This window comes from Chaetura pelagica, unplaced genomic scaffold (assembly GCF_000747805.2).
Source record: "Chaetura pelagica isolate M959 unplaced genomic scaffold, ChaPel_1.0 scaffold292, whole genome shotgun sequence".
Classification (NCBI taxonomy): Eukaryota; Metazoa; Chordata; class Aves; order Apodiformes; family Apodidae; genus Chaetura; species Chaetura pelagica.
Window position 1 is genome coordinate 192,083 of NW_009952374.1, and position 18,518 is coordinate 210,600.

The 18,518-nt window shown below is 45.8% G+C and overlaps 2 protein-coding genes across 2 annotated transcripts; both read right to left on the bottom strand.

Moving 5' to 3' along the window:
- Positions 1 to 4,502: 4,502 nt before the first annotated feature.
- LOC104398094 (lymphocyte antigen 6E-like) lies at positions 4,503 to 9,567 on the bottom strand. Its single transcript, XM_010008138.1, has 3 exons — positions 9,516 to 9,567; positions 5,356 to 5,475; positions 4,503 to 4,711 (listed from the first exon to the last, which is right to left on the bottom strand). Exons 1-3 carry the CDS (start codon positions 9,565 to 9,567, stop codon positions 4,503 to 4,505), a joined length of 381 nt encoding a protein of 126 aa, XP_010006440.1.
- A 4,878-nt stretch (positions 9,568 to 14,445) lies between these two features.
- On the bottom strand, positions 14,446 to 17,952 carry LOC104398095 (lymphocyte antigen 6E-like). The gene is made up of 3 exons (XM_010008139.1): positions 17,889 to 17,952; positions 15,218 to 15,337; positions 14,446 to 14,654 (listed from the first exon to the last, which is right to left on the bottom strand). The coding sequence occupies exons 1-3, from the start codon at positions 17,938 to 17,940 to the stop codon at positions 14,446 to 14,448; spliced, it is 381 nt and encodes a 126-aa protein (XP_010006441.1). The 5' UTR covers positions 17,941 to 17,952.
- Positions 17,953 to 18,518: the final 566 nt, after the last annotated feature.

An 18,518-nucleotide genomic window follows, 5' to 3' on the forward strand; every position in this document is an offset into this window, starting at 1 on the left:
CCTCTGCCCCCCCATGTGGACTTTGTCAACATCTCTTTGTTTCTACATGAATCTTCATGCAATAGGAAGTTGGCTTATTGCAAGTCAGCTCTGGAAGGGGATGGTGAGGCTCAGACATTCCCAGCACAGCCAACAAACATGTACTAAGGAGAGAAATTTGAGTAGGAAACAAGCTTGTCTCTGTCAAACAGGTATCTGGGAGATATCCCCAGGACACTGATCTCTGCAACTCCCTGAAAGGAGGTTGCAGGGAGGTGGGATTGGCCTCTTCTCTCAAGTGAATAATGACAGGAGGAGAGGAAATGGCCTGAAGTTGCACCAGGGGTGGTTTAAACTGGATTTTAGAAAGAATTTCTTTACCAAAAGAGTGGTTGGACAATGGAACAGGCTGCCCAGGGAGGTGGTGGAGTCCCCATCCCTGAGAGTGCTTAAAAGAAATGTAGATATAGTGCTGAGTGACATGAGTTAAGCACTGAATGGGTAAATCACGTTGTGGCAGAGGGATTTAGGTTGGACTTGATGATCTTCAAGGTCCCTTCCAAGCAGGATGATTCCATGATTCTAAGATTACCATTTTTGTGGGTACCAAGGCATGACGTGGTGCTGGAGCTTGTCCTTTTCTCAATGTCTGGAGAGCAGTAATTTTGCAGCACAATGACTGGGACACAGGGATTTCTTCGTACTCAAGGGGACAGATGATGAAACTCAAGGCAGTCAGAGGCAACACTTAAGCAGCCAACATGGGGAGAGTGTCTCCTGTTGCCCAACATCAGAGCCTTCAACCTGGAGGAGGGCCTGGAGAGGACAAGCCAGGGACACCAAGTGAGAAGATTGAGAAAGACTGCAATAAAAGCCCCAAACAACCAGGGGGAACCTGAGTGACCTGTGTAGAGTAGCATTGCCACCCATCCAGGAAAACTAAAATGGACCTCAAACTGGAGCCATGAGTTGGCTGGATGACAAGAGAGCAGCAGTTAATTTTGAAAAAGGGATGCTTTTCTCACTTTCCATGACTTCCAGAAGATTTTAGACCCAATGAAGACCTTGCTTTGTATTTTGCAGGTGTCTTTTCTCTTGCTTTTTCATTGATTCACTGGATGTTGATTGGATCTGGGCAAATAAGGAGAGAGAGGAGGGAAGAGACAGCCAAACTATTTGAGAAGAGCAAAAGGCAGCTTAGGTCATAGAGTCATAGAATCTTTTGGGTTGGAAGAATCCTTAAACATCATCTAGTTTCAACCCCTCTGCTGTGATCAGGGACACCTTCCACTACACCAGGCTGCTCAAAATCACATCCAGCCTGGCCTCAACCACTTCCAGAATCAGTGGTCCTTCAGAATCAGTGATGATAGAGACCTGAGTGAGGGATAAGAGGGATCAAAGTTAAACCACCTCCTCCACGTACCTAATTTAAGTAGGTCAAGGGTCCCCTGGCTGATTCAGAGCCTGATGCAAGTGACTCAGAGCACTGAACTCTGAACTCTTGGGTGATCCAGGCAGAGAGGCAGGTACCTCCCTGGAGCAACCCCAGCTATTTGAAAGGCTCATCTTCCCAAGAGCCCACCAAGTATCCCAGATGTCTCTGCAGAGCATCTCACCACTCTCATCCAAGAAGTATGCAGCCATGGGAACCAACAAACAGGCAACCCTGGGTGGAGGTGTGTGTAATCAGGCAGCAGCATCTACATGGGAGATGTCACATCAGGATTTCTCAGGAAGGCTGACAGAGAGGAATCTCCTTTTACACAACACCTCTGTGGGAAGGAGAGTTCACTAAGGGACCTTTCATGGTTTTACAACCTCCCATGCCTCAGGGCAATTGCTGCTCCCATCTGCAGATCAGGACACTTTTATGTAACTTGAGATGTCATCAAATTTTGGCCCACACACATGGGTTGTGTTGGTGGGTAGTGGGAAATGCAGAACCTATGGGATCAGGAAGAAACCAAGCAAAAGAGAGACAATCTGGGGACCATTGATGGAGCTGCTCCCTTGGGGATGGGAGCTGTGTCTTCCCAGTGCTGTTCACAACTTCTCCATGCAAGAGCCATAAACAGACCACGGAGCCCCCCATGGCAGAAACAGGCTTTACCACAGGCTTTCATCCCCTTTGCTCACATATTTTATACCTTCTTTCAGCTGCCAGGTTCCTTTCTAACCCAAAATGGGTCAAGTTCAGGTAGAACAAGACATGACCTTTCTTTAAACCTGGATGTTAAAGCAGGTCTGTATTCACAAGCTCAGCAGGTCAAAACCTAAGACAGTGATGACCCCAGGTTGAGCTTTGCCTGTGCCAACCAGCATTGGATCTAGGAAATCCTAAGCCTGTGGACATCAAAGGCTGAAGACTAGTTCAAATAGTTCAGTTGTCACCATCCTACCATCTGTGTGTGGGATAGAGTATGGCCATCCAAGACCACAGCAGTTCTTGGCTCCTTCAAGGCGTTATCTGTGTGTGCCTTTAAATCTGGATGGGGGGAAGAAAGCTGAAGAGAGTAGATTGGACAGAAGAATGAAGCCAGCTCAGCTGTGGGGTGGCAGTGCAATAGAAACCATGAGGAAAAAGGATGGTGTCATGATTAAAGACCAAAGAGAAAAACATGAGCTGAGGTTCTAGCAAGAAAATAGAGGTTGGATGTAAAGCCCAGAGACTGGATGAAGAAGCCAACAAAGAAGGCTGGGAGAGAAACCAGAGAGAATGTATTGCTGGGGGTCAGATGTGAAGGGGAGGAAGAATGGACAAGAAGGGGTGGAGCAAGGTGGGGTGAACTGGAGCCATGAGACGACACTTCTTTTCCAAACCTGCTATAAAGATCTAGCTCTTCCTGAGTTTTGTTATTTCTTTGCTCTCAATGAAAACCCAGCAGAGTGAGCCAAGTGTGAAGCTGCTCTCCCTGTGCAATGAGTCTACAGAGGTGGGTGAGCTCACCAGCTGGGTGAGCTACACCCAACTAATTACCCTGGGAGATCTTGTTGGGTTGACCCTGGTGGAGCTTCAGGAGAAAGCATTTCAGCTTCCTGTGACTCACTTTGGAAGAGTCTGAGGAAGCAAATCTCTCATTCCTAGCTAAGATTATCCACAAGGAAGGTCAGTGCAGGGGAACGACTTCCTTGAATTTTAATCCTGATGGGAAACTTAACTAGCAAACACAAAAGATTTCTTTTCAAAATTACTATTTTGTCCTGGATGAAGCTGAATTTTCCAATCTCAAGCAGCCACGGGGTAGAAACCATCTGTCTTTTCTGATTCCTTTCCTTCCAGCACCATGCAAGATACTTTTCTCCCCTTCCCAAATAACCCGCAATGCTTAAAAACAATTTCTGCTGGAAGACCATAAATAAGTTTAAAGAAAACTTAGTGTCAAGATTCCTTGGTGTTTAGTCCCACCTTGTCCCCTTTGCCTGTTGGAGAGCTCAACAGCCATTTCCTTTCAACCAGCTGACCCAGAACTGAGATTGAAAAGCAGTTGAATAGGACTCAGTTTGCTCTGAAAAGGAGTCACAAAATGACATTTCCACTGATGCAGAAAAATAAAAAGAAAGTCTGGGGAGAGGTTTCCTGAAGGGAATGCAAAGCAATTGCAAGATATTTCAGCATTATTTCACCCCAGCTTGCAGACTAACACCTCTTCTTTTGTTGCTGCTAACATGGGTGCATCCAACCACTCTGCCCAACCTACCATACCACACAGGCATACAATAGGATAAAATAACACTTTATTGTGCCCTAGTTTCTGTTTAACAAGTACAATATCAAAAGCTTCCTCAGAGCAAAATGATGTAAGGTGGAAAATGATATAAATGTAAAAATGGCCCAACAGAATGGTAGGGACAAAATGGAGGGGAAAAAACCCAACCTATGGAGTTATAAAAGCCAATAGTAGAAGAGTTGGTGACTATATGGTGTCTATATGACTACTGGAGAAGAAGGGGTTCTGGGGAGAACTTGGAGGAGTCTTCCAGTACCTGAAGAGTGTACAGGAAAAATGGAGGTGGACTTTTTACAAGGGCATGGAGTGATAGCATGAGAGGTAACAGTTTTGAGCTGAATGAGGGTAGATTTATATTTGATATTGGGAAGAAATTATTTCCTGTGAGGGAGATGAGACACTGGACCAGGTTGCCCAGAGAAGCTCTGACTGCCTCCCCACACCCAGAAGTGTTTAAGGCCAGGTTGGATGGGTCTTGGAGCAACATGGTGTAGTGGGAAGTGTCCCTGCCCATGGCAGGGGGGTTGGAACAAGATGATCTTTAAGGTCCTAACCCAAACCATTCTGTGATTCTGTGGTGCCCTCCTGCATGCACAGGGCCCCACATCACACCTTTTTGAGGTAGGGCTGTGCTCTTCTGCACTAGCATCAGGGCACAGAAAGAGCAACAAATATTTGCTGATAGGATGTTACCTTCCAGGTAGGAGAAATAGGGTAGCATTTATACTGTGCAGATGAGAGTTTGCTGCCTTGCAGTGCAAGGCCAAGCAGCTCCTTTCCCCTACAACCCAGTCAAAAACCCAGCCGGAGGATGCAGGCGAGACTGGCCAAGACACCCAGAGCTATCATGGTGTAACTGGTTTTCACACTGTTGGCACCACTCATGTTGCACAAGGACGTCTCACAGCAGCTGGTAGCAACACCAGCTATGCCAATATTCAGGTCAATTGCTGGGCAATAGGCAGAACACTTCTTGGTGATACGTTGGTTACGGTCGTCCCCTGGGGTGGGGGAGAGAGAAAACAGGAAGAAAAGTCAGGGGTTTAAGCTTGTACATTTTTTTACAGACTTCAGTGATAGACTGGCTGTGTGATATTCAGTGGGGAATATGTTAATGCTGTTGGGTTTCCCTTGGGCTTCATCACACTGCATCATTCTTTCTGTCTGTATGACCTATGGAGACCATCTCCAGGCCTGACAACTCCTCTGCTGCTTTCAGGGCCAGATGAATGTAACCTAGGGCAGAAAGCTGGAGATCTAAAGCATTTGTGTCATGTAAGACTGCACAACATCATTGTCACCATGCCTTGATATTGCCCCTGCTAGAGTATTGTCCTTTTCTAATTCCATCACCTCATGAGCATATATATGAGCTGGGAGATGAGCCAGGGGGTTGGTGCAGAGAAAGCCTCTCTCTTCCAGTGTGTCCCTCTCCTGGTGTGTTGGTACAACAGTGCAGAATTGTTGGGACATATTGCAATGGGAATGGGCTGTGCTGAGTTCCCACCTCCTGCCACATTTGCTCTGTGTGTGTTATGATCCTCATTAATTCTTCCACCACACCTCATGGTGGGAGGAGGCTCTGCCATCAGCCTACCCTGAGCCCCATCTCATCCTCAGAGCCTTAGAAAAGCTTCACACTCACCAAAGCCCGTGGTAGAATAGGTTGTGAGACAGTACTTCTCATTCTCAGAGCACGTGGTTGTGCTGAGACAGTGGAAGTTGGAAGATGCATCTTTGCATGTGAAACATGTCAAAGAGAGAGCTGCAAAAGAAGCACACAACACCCATCAGTCACCCCTGGAAATATCCATGGGAGCATCAAACTGGTGGTGCTGGTCCACGTGGTGGATCTGTCAAGCCCAAAAACCACAAGCAGACAACCCCCTGGGTCTGTGAAACTTTGCCCTGGAAACTCTCCTGGACCCAAATGACTTGAAGCTCATACTCCTGATGCTGATGTGGTTTGGTTATTTAGTAACCCTCAAGAGATCTTCCTTCTGGGTACTTACCTGACCCTCCCACAAATCAATGTAAAACCTCTGGCATCCCCAGTGAGCTTTGGGAAAGGGCACTCTAGTCAATGACCACTTGAAGCATGAAGCTCTAGTGGTTTCTTTCCATACTGGCTCCTCCAAAGCCTGTTTGTTTGCCACTAGTTCTTTATGGAACAGGATCCTTTCCAAGATATTTCACATCTTCTTCAAATAATCTGGAAGGTCCTAGCCTACATATCCTTTCTCAGAGCACACAAATCTACTGTGAATTATTTAAAAATGCTTTTTGAATAGAAAAAGAGAGACACACACCTCAGTGTGACCTTTCTGACCCCCAGAAGCTGTCTCAAATGAGGGACAAGTGACCTAGATCTGCTTCTCAGTGTGTTCTGGGAAGATGGATGCTTTCATTTGGCTGGGTCATTTTCAGAGCTCTCCTCTGTGTCAGGGGGCAATCTTGGACTTGTAGAAGACAGGGCTCAGTAAATCACTCCCTTGGCTGCAGTAGATCCTTTTTTACAGGTGTCTGTGGGTGATGACTGCCTAAAACCACAAAATGCATCCATCTGTAATGCTGTGCAGCAGCAAAGAGCTCTGCTAATCTGAATGAATGAATCCAGCTTGCACTCCAGCAAACTAAAGCAGTCATTCATAGCAAAGAGATCCTCAGGGAAGGCTTATCTGCATGTTAAGGGGAATTTCCTACTCATCTGTTTAGCTGGAGCAAACACTCCTGCAGTAATGTCACCCCCTGGGGATTAGGTTCGTTCTTGTCATTTCCAAGCTGTCCCTATTTATGATCAGTTAATACCCATCTTATTTTGGTAGTAGCACTGTCTTTTGCCTTCCGTGCTCTTCATCTCCCCTCATTCCTCTTCTCCCTTGCCCAAGCTCCTTTGTCCTTGTTGGTGTTTTTGCCAGCAAAGTCCCAGCCTCATTGCTGCCCTTGTTTGACCTTAGGTAAGCTGCTCTGGCTCCTGAGTGGCCCATTACCCCAGACAGTGACCTGGGTGACCAGGGTGTGCCAGGTATTTCACAGGAAGCCACTAAACTGCTTTTTAGGGCACTATTCATCCTTCTCTGTTTCTGAAAACTGTCTTCTCTCCCCACTCCAGCTAACAGCACCCTTGTCCTTTCCATGAGCAACCAGCAGTGACCATCATTTTTCCCTTATGGTCTGTAGTCCCCACAGATCCTACTCTCCCTCTCTTGTCTCTCACTGAAGAACAGCCAGCAGAGGACACAGAGGTCAGGCAAATGGGCTTGCAGTGACTCAGGTCTCATCTCCCTCTGTGCCTACACTCAACACCTTTACAACTTCAAAAGCCTCAGACCTGGCACTTGGCTCACTCTGACTGAGTAAGATTGTTGGAGTTTGCTCCCTGCCTTGGTCATTTCCATCTCCAGACTCTCTTGGGTCTCCTGCCTGGCTCTTGCATTCAGTGCTCTCCTGACATTGCAGCCTCCATCCCTTTTTTCTTTTTCCCAGATCTGGGACCCTCCTTTATCTGCACTAGAAGCCACGTGGCTCCATTCTCTTTTCTCCTGCAAACCCCACACAGGCACATTTCTGCTCCACCCAGCTGGAAACCACCCTTTCCTCTCAGAAAAAAAATCAACCAACACAAAACACATGAGAGCCAAGTTCCCAAGTTGGGTTTTCCAGACATGCAACTCATTTTATTCTCTAATTAATGCCTCTTCTTTAATCCAGCCCATTCCAAGAAAAACGTCCTGAATGTCTGCAGGACAGCTGGCATGCTTGTTGCATGCCCAACTCCTTTGTCATCCCAACCTCATAAAACTGCTGATTTAAGACCATGGTTGTCCTGGGACCCTTCTAGCCAGGGGACAAGCACCTTCAGGGGTGAATTTGCCAACATCTCACTGTGTTCAAGAGGTTTCTCTCTCACTCTAGATGATTCCAGAGGCATGTAGGCTCCTAAGCTGATGGCCCAGTTAAGACCCTGAAGCCATGTGGGACAATTTTGATCCTCTGTTCTGGGAAGAATAACAATTGCTCCTGCTACTGAAAACACCTTGGATTTTATTGTGTTTGTGGAGATACCTGTTGCAACAAGGGCTGAGTGAGGAAGGGAACAATATTCCTTTAGGAATGTACCTTGCTCAGGAGGAAAACCTGGGGTTAAACCAGGCTGCCTTTGGAGGTCTCCTGTTTGTGCATAGCCAGACCTCTGCTCTAGCTGAAAAAGGATCTTCCTCATGGAAGATTTTATGTGAATAAATCAAGACACTCAGATAAACAACTTACATGTGTAAAGCAAGTGCAAATGCTGGCAGATGCAGGATTTACACTGTTAAAATCAGACAGGTTCAGGATCAATTGGAACAGCAACAGCCTAGATTGCACAGCAAAGTGGTGCTGTGTATGTCAAGTTCAGGATCCATTGGAACAGCAACCAGCCTTCTGGCTAGATTGCACAGCAAAGTGGTGCTGTGTATGTGTTAATTTTCACCAACAACTTTAGCAATTTTGTTGTCTTATTGTGTGATCTTTTAAAGAGAAAAAATGTGCAGTTCATAAGTTGCAGGGAAGGATATTTTTATTGCCTCAACTTTCTCAACCCCATTGAGCACAATGATTTAGAACATTCAAGCCTGTGAAGTCCCACAGTAAGAACACTTATAGCATCAGATTTTGTGTGATCCCAAGAGCTCTGCTAGACCAGGATCAGAATGGCCAGTGATTTGCAGGTCAAGCTCTACAGCAGAACTTGAGAAAAAATAGTTTGCAGTAAACAAAAGCCCCCCTGAACTCAGGAATAGTTCCCATGGAATAGTCAGAGGGATATTCAGGGCTGCATTGTCTGTTCTTTCCCTGAACCACGGCCCATCCCTGTGTAAAAGGGACATTTTCCCTATTTGCACTTCCCTGGAAGTGTCCAGGGACAGGTTGGATGAGGCTTTGAGCAACCTGGTCTAGTGGGAGATGTCCCTGCCCATGGCAGCTCAGTTGAAATGACATGATCTCTGAGGTCCCTTCCAACCCAAACCATTCTACAATTCTGTGATTCCAGAGGGACAGGCAGCAGTCCTTGGCAGAGCCCAGCCAGGTAGAATGAAAGTGTGGGTTCCCAGTGCATCAGAAAGTCACCAGAATGAGGATGGGACTCTGCATCTCCACCCCAGACCTGGGATCAACACTGGCAAAGTTGCACCTCAAAGCAACAAGCTGCAAGAAAGAGATGGGAGCCAGAACTATATTTTCTTGTGGTGTGACCATCTCAAGCAATTTAGGTAATGATAGATTGTAATCCCAACCAATAAATAAGCAAATGAAAAAAAAATACATAAAAATAATCAGGCTGTAGTTATAAGTCAGATTTGCAGCTTGATGGTTCATCTTGTCCTTTTCCTGCCCAGTTCTGTGCATCCCTCACCTAACCTTCCTTCTCACTGGGTTGCACCAAAGACTCTCCACTGCCTACAATGAGCTGCTCCAAGGGCTGTGGGCTGAGTGTTTCATCCCCCACTTCAGCTCCTCAGCACCTTCCAACATCTGCTGGGGAAATGGCCCCTGGATTCTTATCCTGAAGACTGGAATAGAATGGATTCATAGATTAATCTCTTGAGTTAATGACCCTCCAGCTTTACCATCCATGCTGCAAAATTCCCATGTCAGCCCACAATATAACAATCACAGGTGCCCCTGCTTTTAGCAAGTAGGTTGGAAACTTATGATCTTTAAGGTCCCTTCCAACCTTAACCATTCTATGATTCTATAATACCCAAGACAAGCCCCAGCTCTGGGGGTCCCGTTAGTGCAAAACAACCCTTGGAGACTCACCCCTCTCTGTGCACAGGGCTGTGATCAGCACGACAAGAAGAGAAGTCTTCATTCTTTATAGGTCTTCCAGCCTCCAAAATAAGCAGGACTCAGCCAGGGAAGGTTTTATACCTCTGCAATGTTTGCTTTGATGCTACGATAATAACTACGGGGCTGCTGTGTCAGACGGCGGATAATTGATAATAACGTGTCAGTGCTTGTATATGAGATGAAACATGTTGGAAACCTAAACAAGCTTATGCTCTTCCCCCTCAGTTCCTCTCTTCTTAGTTGCTTCACAATGCAGTTTATTCATCTGGTGTTAATTATGCAACAGTTTCTAATTCTGGGTAAGTGGAAGAAAAGCAAAACACCAAAACAAAACAGCGTCCAAGTAAGAAGAGGAATGTTTTCCTTTCCAGGCCAGCTTCTGCCTCAGAGAAGGCTGCATCCTGAATGATTCCATCCTCAGACACTGTTTTAGTGCATATGGAAATGGATTGAATTTAAAATTGGAAGTGGGATTGAAACTTCTATAAAGTGTCTCCAAGGATTGTCAGTGCGGCTCGATCAGAAGAGCAGTATCATTCCACTGCATTTCATAGGGGACCAGGCACCATTTGCTTTGGGTCTTTTTGAGGCAGAAGTTCAAAATCATAAATATTTCTCTCAAAAAAAAAAAGCTATTTTATCTGAGAGAAAATGTTATTAAGAAATAAATACCACTGTGCAAGGAAAAAGACCACTTTGATTAAATAATAGAAACAACACCCTCTCCCATCACATTGAAAAAATAGAATTAGTTGTTGGTTTTTTTTAACAAACTCCAAAAAATGTCAAGGAGAAGAAAAAATGAACAAATGAATGCATGGAGGATAAGGATCCTTCGTCAAGGATCTCAACTCATTAAGTCTTCAGGAAAAAAAATAATTACAGCCAGCCAAAAATCTGTGAGATACCAATAGGAAAACTCCACTGGATTTCCCTAAGTTGCTCTTTATTCCTTCTTTTTTATGGTGTTTCATCCTATCTCCCTGTATAAAATATGAATTTTTCCCCTCTTCTTCTGTTTGCTGTTGCATTTTCCTCCTGTCATTGTCTTTCTGCCATCTAAGTTGTGGGGACAGAGGCACAGTCCCAGAAATCCAGCTGGATCCCTTGCACGTGTCACTCGAGAGCTGCAGGAGCAACCTCTGTGCCCTGAGCCTCTTCCAGCAACTCTGCCCCTTGCTGTTCTCCATCTGTTTTGTTTCCTTTATTTATCTTAGCCTCAAAGTGGCTCTGATATCCATCTCCCATTGAATATTTGGGCTTGCAGAATCACAGAATCCTAAGGGTTGGAAGGGACCTCCAAAGATCATCAAGTCCAACCCCTCTGCCAGAACAGGACCAAAAAAATCTAGGGCAGATCACTCAGAAAGGCATCCAGAAAGGTCTGGAAAGTCTGCAGAGAAGGAGACTCCACAACCTCTCTGGGCAGCCTGTCCCAGGGCTCTGTAACTATAACTTTCAATATGACCCACTGTTGGAGATTGAAGTAGTTTACTTACAGGATATTAGAATTCATTGTGTGCTCACTTTAAGTTACCCCAAATGGAAACTTGCTTTGCTTAGCTCAGCACGAGTGAGTTTGGTTAGTGCTGAGGCCTTAGGCCAAAAGTCATAACTGAACTTTAGCTGAACTTTAGCTTAGCAGAAATGGAGAAGTCCTGGAAGTCCTGCACAATGAGATCAGCTGGACCAAGCCTGTAATTCCAGGAAAAGATCTTCAAATGAAGATGCTCCACCTGAAGACAACAGATCACAGATGAGACCAGAGTGTGGATAAGATGGGTGGAACTGCATGAGTAGATAGAATTTGAAAGATGTTGCTACAATTATTGTAGAAGAAGAAGTGCTACTAAACAAATGGATTGGACAAAAGGTCTGTGCATGTCCTGTGAACAAAGGCATGAAGACCTGATGGAATAGAATGTGAGGCCTTCAAAGGCACTAGGAAACAACCAGAGGGGTCAGTCATGGGAGGGTCCCAGTTGGAGCTGAAATAAACCAGCTGTGGCAGAACCCAAGGTCCAAACTCTGCAGTTGGAGGCTAAGCCAGCATCCAGCCGCACGTAGACTCCTCCCTGAGAAGCAGTTTAGCAACCCAGGGAGTCCAATCTGAACCTTGCAACTTGGTGGGAAGAGTCCTCTTGGGCTCTTCCATTAGACCCACTTAGCATCATGATCTCACTGAAGAGTCATGCCCAGTTCTTAGGGTGATGTAACTCTTTCCAACACCCCTAAATTGGATGCATAACTGTTGTCAGTAGGGAGACCTGCGTGACTAAGGTGAGGAAACTTCTGCTTTCTCAATAGGTATGAAACTCAGTTGGAGCAGAGGTTGCAATTAACCAAGAAAGCTCAAAGGGAAGGCGTTGTTTGGCTTCATCAGACCTTTGGAAGGCACCAAACAGGAGGAAAACAGAAGCTGGCACCTTCCATGCCTGGCACTACAACCCTTTCTTCCATGTGAAATATTTGATTTTCCCCAGTCCGGATGAAATTTTTATGAGCCTTTATCAGTGAATCAACTTTTATTGCTGCCTATTTGAAATAAGAGCAGAGAAGGGAGCTCTAGTCACAAGGCAGTGCCATCCTGCCACATCGTGCTGCAGAGCCAGCCCACGTTCAGCTTTATTTCAGCCAGCAGCATCCTTTAACAGGGACAGAAATAGCAGCTCAGCAAGGCACTTCCCCCCCCCTTGTAGTCTCACCCAAGCAAAAACTAAAATATCTCTTGTCTCCTGCAAGCTGCTGAGATTTTGAGATGGCAAGAGTGTGTTTCTTAAAGGAGTTATTGCAGGATCTCTGACAGTCAAGATTTTCCATCAGATGGGATTTCCATCAGATGGGATTTCCATTAGGTGGTCCTGTGGTCTTGCACTCTTCCAGCTGGTCCCATATGTCCTGATATGAATGTTGCCTTCAACCCTCACCACTGCCAGGTGAGATAAATTGAAAAGGGCCCATGGAGGTAAAAACGACACAGCTGATTAGGACAGCAGAGGAAGCAAGGCAAGGGAGAAGATAATATCAGAGTTTACAAGTATTGTGGAGTTATGTACTTCAAGATTTTGGAAAGAGTAACAGGGGAATTAACTGGGGGTGGAGGATGAGGTGGGAAGGTTCATTCCCTTTATTTCAAGATTTTGGAAAGAGTAACAGAGGAATTAACTGGGAGTGGAGGATGAGGTGGGAAGGTTCATTCCCTTGACACAATTGCTGAGTGGAGAAGGAAGGAGAATGTTTTGCTCATCTTCTAAACCTTGAAATTGTTATGTGAGAAGGGCAAATGCTTGTTTGATTTTGATGGTAACGTGTAGTTTTCGTGAAACAAAAGCTGACATTTGAAAGCAACTGTGAAATTCAGGGGTTTTTACTACATGTGGATTTTCAATTTGGCCAACAGCTTAGAGAGGCATTTCAGGGGTTATTGGGATTAACATACAGGAAAAGTGACAGAAAAAGTGGTTAAAAAGAAGTACAAACCTCCAAGTTGCAGTTTGTCCCTCAGCACACAAATGCCACAGTGGTCCTGTTCTTTGTTGGCCCATCTCATATTTAAATAAATGCTGGGACATTTTCACTGCTTACAGGTTAAATCTTTACAGGGTGATGAAGGGTAATCCCAGTTCACAGCCCTCAGCCAGCACTGTGGTTTCTCCCCATTGCACAGAAGCCTTTGCAGCCTGCCTTGAGCACTGGTGGAGCAGAATGCCCCTCAAATCCAGCTGGGCTGCAGACATCAGGGCTTTTGTCCAGCTGCCACTTCTGTACAAGCCTTCTCAAATTCAGCCCTGCACTTTTAAGGTCCTCAGGTGGAAATTATGCACCCTCCAGCTCCAAGAGAGCAGGTATTTTGACCATTTTAGCAATAGCTTCACTCCTGCAACAGCTGCAGGGGTTCTTCACCCCAACACCTCCACCCCTAAGAGCTGCAGAGGATCTCCACCCCATCTCCTCTACCCCCAAGAGCTGCAGGGGATTTCCAACCCATCTCTTCCACCCCCAAGCCTGGAAATGCAGCAGTGATGGAGGAAAGAGAAGTAGCAGAGACCTCCCCACCAGATTAGACACCCATTGCCTCTTCCAAGCTCTCTCTGCCTGTTCCCCCTGTCCCTGCAGGGAAGTCAAGAGCAAGCACTCAACAGCATCTTCTCCAAGCAGGCACAGAGGTTCCTTTTTCCATGAGGCCAGATCCTAGCAGCACCATCCTCATCTTGGACATCTCCAGCATCTTGGTGTGGGCCCTTTACCAACTTCAAAGGCTGAAACCATCCACCCTGCAGAGATCACAGGACTCTGGAGCACAGCCAGGAGCACAACTGATACCAGGCAAACCTCCAGACATGCGTTAACTGTTACAAAACAATCCTGGCTTTTGCTTGCAATGAGAACAACACAAACACTCTGACCTTTCCAGGTTAACACCTTCATTCATTAGCACTGAGTGATCAGGCTTTATAGAGTGTCTGCCTCGAGCTACTGGATGCAACTGAGCCAGTTGAGTAAGGCAGCCAAGAGAAGACTTCCAGGTGCTAAAATAGAGGAATTCAATGTAAAGTAAAGATTCAGACTACAGTCCTTTCTGGCAGAGCTGTTTTCTCAGGCTGATCTTACTGTGGATATAGCAAACACACTCTAGAATAACATAAATCTTTATTTTGTCTGACAATTGTCACAAACACACTATCAAAAGAGCCTTCCCAGGGACAATTAGTATAAAACAACAAATTATAGAGGGGAAAAAATAGGAGCTGTGCCCTTTTGTGGATGGGATCTGAAGCAGTGACTTGGAAAAAACAGGATAGCATAGGCCCCATTGGAGACACTGGACAGAGGATATTGGTTTCTCAGTTGGGGAATACCTTGTAGGTTCTTGGGATGTCATATCTTCTCCCACCCCTCATCACAATCCTGCCCTGATGACACTGATCAGACTGGCCACGACTCCCAGGAGCATCACAGCGTAGCTGATTTTGATGCTGTTGGCACCACTGAAGTTGCAGAAGGAGCTGCTACAGCATTTGGTGGAATAAGCAGCCACACCGAAGTTCACATTGGTCTCAGGACAGTCTACAGAACATTTCTTGGTGATGCGGTGGCTCATGTCATTGCCTGGGTGAAGAACAGACAAGAAAGGAGAGATGTGATCTAAGAATCTGCTGCAGGAGTTGACCAGAGGACAACAAGAGGAAGTATAATGCACCAGGCCTCATTTGCAATGCAGGAATAAAAACTGTCAGTGGATTTGATGAGTGCTGGGGGAGTATCCACAAATCTGGATCAAGTGCATGACACTGATAGAAACCCACACCATACTTCCTGTAGGACAGCAAAAGAAAAACCCCTTTCAAGGCATTTTTGGTTCCTAAAACCACATGACATACATCCCACCCTTTTCCATCCTCCACCACAAAGCCTGTGTGTGAGGTCAGATCAAGCAACAACGTCTGCTCATGAAAATCTGTGTGTGCTTCAACCAGCTCTGCCACAAGGTGGGGAGGAACACACTGCAGGTGGTGGATCACTGAGGGATTCACACACCTTATGTGTTGTGATCTGTGAACACCCGTGGTCAATTCTTTCCAACCAGACCAACAACTGCCATCAAAAAATTCTTGCCCATCCATGGAGGAGGGGAGAAAAAAAAAGGGCTTTCAGTTGTCACTGGTACTCACCAAACCCAGTAGTGCTGTATGTGGTCACACAGAACTTCTCATTGTCCTCACACTTGTAGGTCTTAAAACAGTTCCAGTTGGAATGCTCGTTGTCACATATGTAGCAAAACAGGGAGGAAACTGGGAAGAGCACACATGGCACATATTAGTGGTTCCCAGCAGTGCCCTCCTGGGAAGAAAGTGTCAAAAGCCATGTCCCTTCTTGGGAAATACAAGGTGAAAAGTACGTTATGAACAAGTTCTCGTGACAAGTGAATAAGAAGTTGGTTTGAATCAACAAAGCTGAAAAAGCAAACAAATGGAACCAAACAAACTTCCCTTCTTTCCTTGAGATTTTTCAGTGACTAAACCTGAAAATGCAAGTTTTCAGCCCCAGCAGGGGGGCTGAAGGTCTCAGGTGACCTTTTCTTTCCCCAAGGTCTCTCCAAGGTCTCCTGGGCTGGTTGATAGGCAACCTGCAGCAACAGATCTTACAACCTGCCCAGCTGGGGTTCTGGCAACAAGAGGATGAACTGCCTGTGTTCTCAGGTGAGAGCTTAATTTTTAGTATTTTCAGGTTGCATCTGCAGAACATTGTACAGACAGGAATGAATTAAAGCCTAAGACCCCCCAGCAAGTGAAAGTACTGAGCACAGAGACCTGTTGAAAGGAGTTCCTATGAGAGAGGTTGCTCTGGACAATGTTCCAGCCCCTGGAACAATGTGTTCTCAGTGATATTATTAGCAAGGCTGAGCAAGGTTTATTACAAAGCCAGAAGGAGGTTGGATGTGTATTTCTGAACAAAGCTGAAGGAAATGGGGGTTAAATCTCCAGACTGGCCAGCTGGCCATGCTAGAAACACAGGCACGTGCCACCTTGTTCCTTGGAGGTGGACTCAGAACTGTTAGAAGCTGTTTCCCTCCTGTTCAGAGTCCCATGAAATGCTCCTCATTTCTGAGCAGAGGTGACAGAAGCAGTTAAGCTGCTCTCAGAACAGCCTGTTCTACTGCAGTGGTGAAGCAGCTTGGGTGGCCAAATTGGTCAATGTGACCAAATTGCAAACCACGGAGGGTCTTCCTTTAGGCTGAAATGTCCCTGGGTTTGTTTCTGCTGGTTTTCTTAATGAAGGAAGGCTCTTATTATTTATTTTTTTCTTCCTGGACAATTCTTCAATTGAATTCAAACATGTTTTTACAAGGGAACTCCTCTCTAGGACTCTCCAAATCCCAGATACTCTAGGTTCCAATTCCACTCAGAAGTTGAACCTACCCATGATGCCTGGTTAGGCAATTCCAGAAGCAGTTTCAAAAGAGAATTAAAAGCCATTTTAGGCCCTAACTACCCCAGGTAGGAGAAAAAAAAGGGCCTTCCCTCTGTGATCTGGGGAGCTCAGGTGCCTTGGGCACAGCTTTGGAGCCTGCTCTGGGTTTCTCAGCTCATGACTGACTGTCTTGCCCTGAAACCTCTCCAGAGGCTCTTTTCTAGTGCTAGGTGTTGTGAGCACAGGTGTTCTCCATCACAGCAGATAAAATCATCCTTGCAGTATTCTGGTTTTAACTTCTCTGTAAGTGACTGTTCAGCAGCATCACTTGGGTAAGCTAAGCCTTCCAACTCTCCTCTGAAGATCCCCCAACCCCAGCTGTGGGCTACCGTCTTTTTGCAAGCCCTGCCAAAGCAACACCAGACACTCTGCCTAGCAACTTTCATTGCATTTTACAGCCCCTGTAGCTCTCTCTGATCTGCTTTTCTGTCAGAATTCATAAAGTTTTTCCAACCACTTCCTGTGCAGATGGAGCTGAGACCCCAGCATGTGTGTGAAAGCAACTAAAGTGCACTTGTGTTCACTGACTGATGCATGAAAAATCCCTCTCACTCAGGAAACAATAACAGCTTAAACCATTATAGCTGCTGTAAAGCCTTGACTGAGCCTGGGCTCCACCCTCCATTAGCTCCAGCTTTGCAAACGTAGCCAGAAATAACCTTAATGGTGCAAAAAGTCTTGCAGTACTCCTAGGGATTGCAAATATATGCACAGAGCCAATCTTTCACAACTGGGTATTTTCACACAGTTATCTAGTTAGATCCACAGCTCCTTTGGAAAGAGCAAAGAGCCTCGTAGATCCCATTACAAACACACTCCTTCCCAGACACTTTAAAAAGCTCTTCAAACCCATAAGCAAAGAGCTCTTAGGCTTTCAAATATCTGCCAGCAACCTAGTTTCTTAATTTCATTGTCAATGTGGGAAATAAAGTGAAAGTCTGGCAGAAGATGCCATGTCAATATCAACCTCATTAGCTTTCTCAACAACTCCTTGAGTTTCATTCAGGAACAAAAAGCAGAACAAAGCCAAACCTGGGAGCCCAGCTAAAATCTTATTACCATTTTTCAGTCCACATGTCTGTCTTCAGATATGAGTGGTCGGAGCTTGGTACTTGAGGGTATGAAAAATCAGAGTGCTGAGTTCATCTTCTTTGGGTTACAGGTACCTTGGAGGAACTCATGCAGAAGCTACGACTCAACCACATTGAATATTGCTTGACACAACTGCTGCAAAAGAAAAACTCCACTACCAAGACCTCACTAACTGCAATAAAAGCTGTCAAAGCCTTCTTGTCCCAGCATTATCTCTCATTTCTCTTCTGGTATCTCCATCCTCTTCATCTGGCTCTCCCAGCCTCCAGATCTCCTTACCTTGCTCTGCACACAGGACTCCCACCAGCAGGGTGATCAGAAAAGCCTTCATGGTTGTTGCGCCCTCAGACACAAACAATGTGGGATGGAGCACCAGGGAAGGGCTTTATACTGGGCCTGCCTTTGCTTTGACTTCTTTTGATTGCAGCAATTTGAGGTTTGGGGAGTGGCATCTCTGAAGATCTGATCCATGATTGGTGCGTTTGTGCGTAGGAACCTATTCAGATGCTCCAGGTAGCAATTTTTTCTTTTCTTCCACATCTCCCTCAGATCCAATCTTTTTTTCCAGGGCCTGCTCCTGCTGACTGTGTCCACATTGCTAATCTGGGGACTAATTTATCTGACTCAACCATGGGCGTCCCTTCTTACACCATTGGGCTGAACCACTAAAGCTGCAGCAAAGCAGAGGCAGCAGCACCAGGCTGGGATGGCTCAGAGCTTCCAAGGCATCACTTGGCATCCTCCATCCTTTCTTTCTGCCCTGATATGAGAGCTTCATGTCTGTTGGGAAGTGGGAGAGGAGGCAAAAAAGAAGATTTTCACAGAATTTTCTGCTATCATTCAGAATTATCTCACTTGTGCTAAGGAAAACGGAAACCATCTTTTGTCATTCCTGCAATGACACTCTGG

What these genes read in the sequence shown, in the direction of transcription:
- LOC104398094 (XM_010008138.1), bottom strand. Translation starts at nt 9,567, where the DNA reads ATGAAGACTTCTCTTCTTGTCGTGCTGATCACAGCCCTGTGCACAGAG. An exon ending in AGCCCTGTGCACAGAGAGGG is followed by an intron (nt 5,476 to 9,515) that starts GTGAGTCTCCAA and finishes CTTCTTTTGCAG; the next exon opens with CTCTCTCTTTGACATGTTTC. An exon ending in CTATTCTACCACGGGCTTTG is followed by an intron (nt 4,712 to 5,355) that starts GTGAGTGTGAAG and finishes CCCCCACCCCAG; the next exon opens with GGGACGACCGTAACCAACGT.
- LOC104398095 (XM_010008139.1), bottom strand. Translation starts at nt 17,940, where the DNA reads ATGAAGGCTTTTCTGATCACCCTGCTGGTGGGAGTCCTGTGTGCAGAG. An exon ending in AGTCCTGTGTGCAGAGCAAG is followed by an intron (nt 15,338 to 17,888) that starts GTAAGGAGATCT and finishes TGCTCTTCCCAG; the next exon opens with TTTCCTCCCTGTTTTGCTAC. An exon ending in ATACAGCACTACTGGGTTTG is followed by an intron (nt 14,655 to 15,217) that starts GTGAGTACCAGT and finishes TTCTTCACCCAG; the next exon opens with GCAATGACATGAGCCACCGC.